We start from the raw sequence: 2,822 nt of genomic DNA, 5'->3' as shown, positions 1-2,822 counted from the left end.
GGGAAGATTTAGATTACTGCTGCAGAGATTTCGGAGGTGAGGGCAAGTGGAAACTTATTGACTTCTATGGCGTCGATACTGGGGAGGAGATGAGAATAAAGTGATTTTAATCCACAGGAGGCGCAGGACTGTTACTGTGGAGGAGTGCCGTGCTTTTAATCCTTCAGAAAAGAGGTAATTTTCTTATAGATAAACTTACTTTCAAATACTTTACCTTACAAAACCAACATCGATTTTTGTGGGAGGGCGAGATCTGAGGATTGGATCGGATTTGAGACTTCGGGGCTTCAAAGACATCTTCTGCTGCAATTTTTCTGAGAAAAACATCCATACATAAACCACATGCAGACTTACTATTCCGTGCAATCTGGAATGATGAACCTCATAGGAGAAGCATGTCAGCTGTAGTCTCGTGTGCGGCGCTCTGAGGAGTAGTGCTGGGAACGAATTCACTTCTGGCATAAAATGAGAAATTTATCACAGCCGATCATTCCTGACCCACTCTTTCAGAGAGCATGTGGCTTATTTCGTCTTCCCCTCTTGCTTTTGAAGCTGTGAGAGTCTTCTTTGGAAAATAAAAGCCGGTGGTTGTGCTTACAGACTGGAAGAACTGAAATATGTAAGACTCTGGCTGTGAATGATGCAATTAACGATTAATGAAAACCGAAGCGGCTGTGATCAGTATGCATAGGTTGCCTACGTTCACACGGAGAACTGTGGGAGTGAGTTAAGGCGAGAGGACTAATGACTGACAGCGGTATCAGGTTTGCTGTGTGGTACAAAGGAGTACATTCTGTGCATTAGGTTGTTTGCTTCTGGCTGAATTTAGAAACTGCAAGTGTGGCTCATTCTTGATATTTTTTCCTTGCTTCCTCATTATCTCTTTCTCCCATCCCGCCTCATTTTGAGGAACAGGTTGCTGTGCTATTAAGCAGATTTATATTAACCACTGTTTCCAGGACTGCTGTGCCTTTGGGATGAACATTTAAGGCAACTCGTATGGGTCTACAAAACTCTGTTTGATTGAACATTCAACAACCCATCGTTTTTATCTTGTCCCTCATAATCAACATGGTCCCACCGCCCCCTTCCAACAAGCCACACGTTTGCCTTTCATGTGTGCTAATCATGAGCAGCATGGCTCTGCTGGACGCCTACCTTGTGGAGCAGAATCAAGGTCCACGGAAGGTGGGTGTCTGCATCATGGTCATGGTAGGGGATGTGTGCTTCCTCATCGTGCTGCGGTACATTGCGGTATGGGTCGGTGCTGAGGTACAAACTGCTAAACGTGGCTACGCCATGATCCTTTGGTTCTTCTATGTCTTTGTGCTGGAGATCAAGGTATACTTTGTTTACCAGAACTACAAGGCAGAAGGCGAGAGAGTGGACGCTCTTACCTGCAAGGCTTTGACAGTGCTGCTTTCTGTGTTTGTCCCGGGACTTTACGTTACGCTGGCAGCCATCGATCACATGGAATACGTTCGTCCGCTCAAGAAGAGGGAGGAGTTGAGAAGTCGGCTGTTCTGGGTTGTGGTGGATCTTCTCGACATTTTGGACATTCAGGCCAGCCTATGGGAGCCTCAGAGAAAAGGGCTCCCTCTATGGGTGGAGGGCCTTACTTTTTTCTACTGCTACATACTACTTCTAATACTGCCGTGTGTGTCATTGAGTGAAATTAGCATGCAAGGTGTGAACATTGTGCCGCACAAGATGTTGTTGTATCCCATTCTGAGTCTGGTCGCCATCAACTTTATTACAATTTTTATACGAGGAGGAAATATGGTGTTTTATAGGGACATCCGAGTGTCTGGAATACTCATGGGTAAGAACGTCCTCGCCATTGTCCTGAAAATGTGCAGCTTTGTGCAGTACCGGAGACACCTGCAGGAGGCGCCAACACCCGCTCTCGCTCCAGAACTACAGAGGGACACAGTGCCACAAAGTTCTCGAGGGGCAGTGCCATTCGTAATGCCCATGCCCGTCAGCATGCCAACTCCGCAGGTAGTCATACAAGATCTCACCACACTTCCAGAAGAACCCGAACTTGAGGAAACATGACAAGATGGGGAATGAGAAGGGTTCGTACTGAGGATACTTGGACAATGCACAACATGAACTGCTTTGAGATTTTTTGTCCTAATGTTAATCCGGGTGTACACTGTATGATTTACTATTTTAAGATCGTTTCTTATCAGACTGTATGATGACGTTAATGACTGGATACATACCAGACCGTTCTGCACATAGGCCAGACATTTAGCTCGACTTGACTGCACTGATTAGGCATTTTAAGCACCACTTAATAATTTTCTTCAGTATTTGTCTTTTTTTCCCCAGTAGAAATATCTACACATTCTTAAAACAAGATAAATATACTTTTTAAAAGAATTTTTATATTTAGAATATTTATCTTAACACACTGGTAAATTACTTTTTCATGTTTGAAATGTAAACATTATTTAAAGCATAGATTTATGCTTTAAAAAGGACAATATCTGCAAATGGGTTAATGGCAAATATATTTAATTAATAAAACAAGTTTTAAGACAAAATACAGATTTTTTTTTTTGCAGTGCAGTCCACATACCATTCTCACTTTCAGCACTAATCCCAAATTTTGCCTTGAAAATGAAAAAAGACTGAGTCTCTGACAACGAAAAGGTGGCAAAATTCATAGAGTGCACACCCAGTTTTAGTGAAAAAATATGATTAAAGTTGTTGATGAGATGACAAATGTTTGTGAAATGAAGACACAAGGCAGCTATGGATCTGGGGTCCATTCATTTCCAGAAAAAGTCTTTAACTCTGGAATGTAGTAGTTT

The 2,822-nt window shown here is 42.7% G+C and overlaps 1 protein-coding gene across 1 annotated transcript; it reads left to right on the top strand.

The window, feature by feature from the left end:
• Positions 1-714: 714 nt before the first annotated feature.
• LOC107757465 (transmembrane protein 121-like) lies at positions 715-2,286 on the top strand. The gene has a single exon (XM_016574936.1). It carries the CDS (start codon positions 1,072-1,074, stop codon positions 2,056-2,058), a length of 987 nt encoding a protein of 328 aa, XP_016430422.1. The 5' UTR covers positions 715-1,071; the 3' UTR covers positions 2,059-2,286.
• The last annotated feature ends 536 nt before the right edge of the window (positions 2,287-2,822 follow it).

This window comes from Sinocyclocheilus rhinocerous, unplaced genomic scaffold (genome assembly GCF_001515625.1).
Source record: "Sinocyclocheilus rhinocerous isolate Xijiao unplaced genomic scaffold, SAMN03320098_v1.1 scaffold2578, whole genome shotgun sequence".
In the NCBI taxonomy this organism is placed as follows: domain Eukaryota; kingdom Metazoa; phylum Chordata; class Actinopteri; order Cypriniformes; family Cyprinidae; genus Sinocyclocheilus; species Sinocyclocheilus rhinocerous.
The sequence above is the reverse complement of the archived record's forward strand: the minus strand, read 5'-3'. Positions and strand labels throughout refer to the sequence as shown.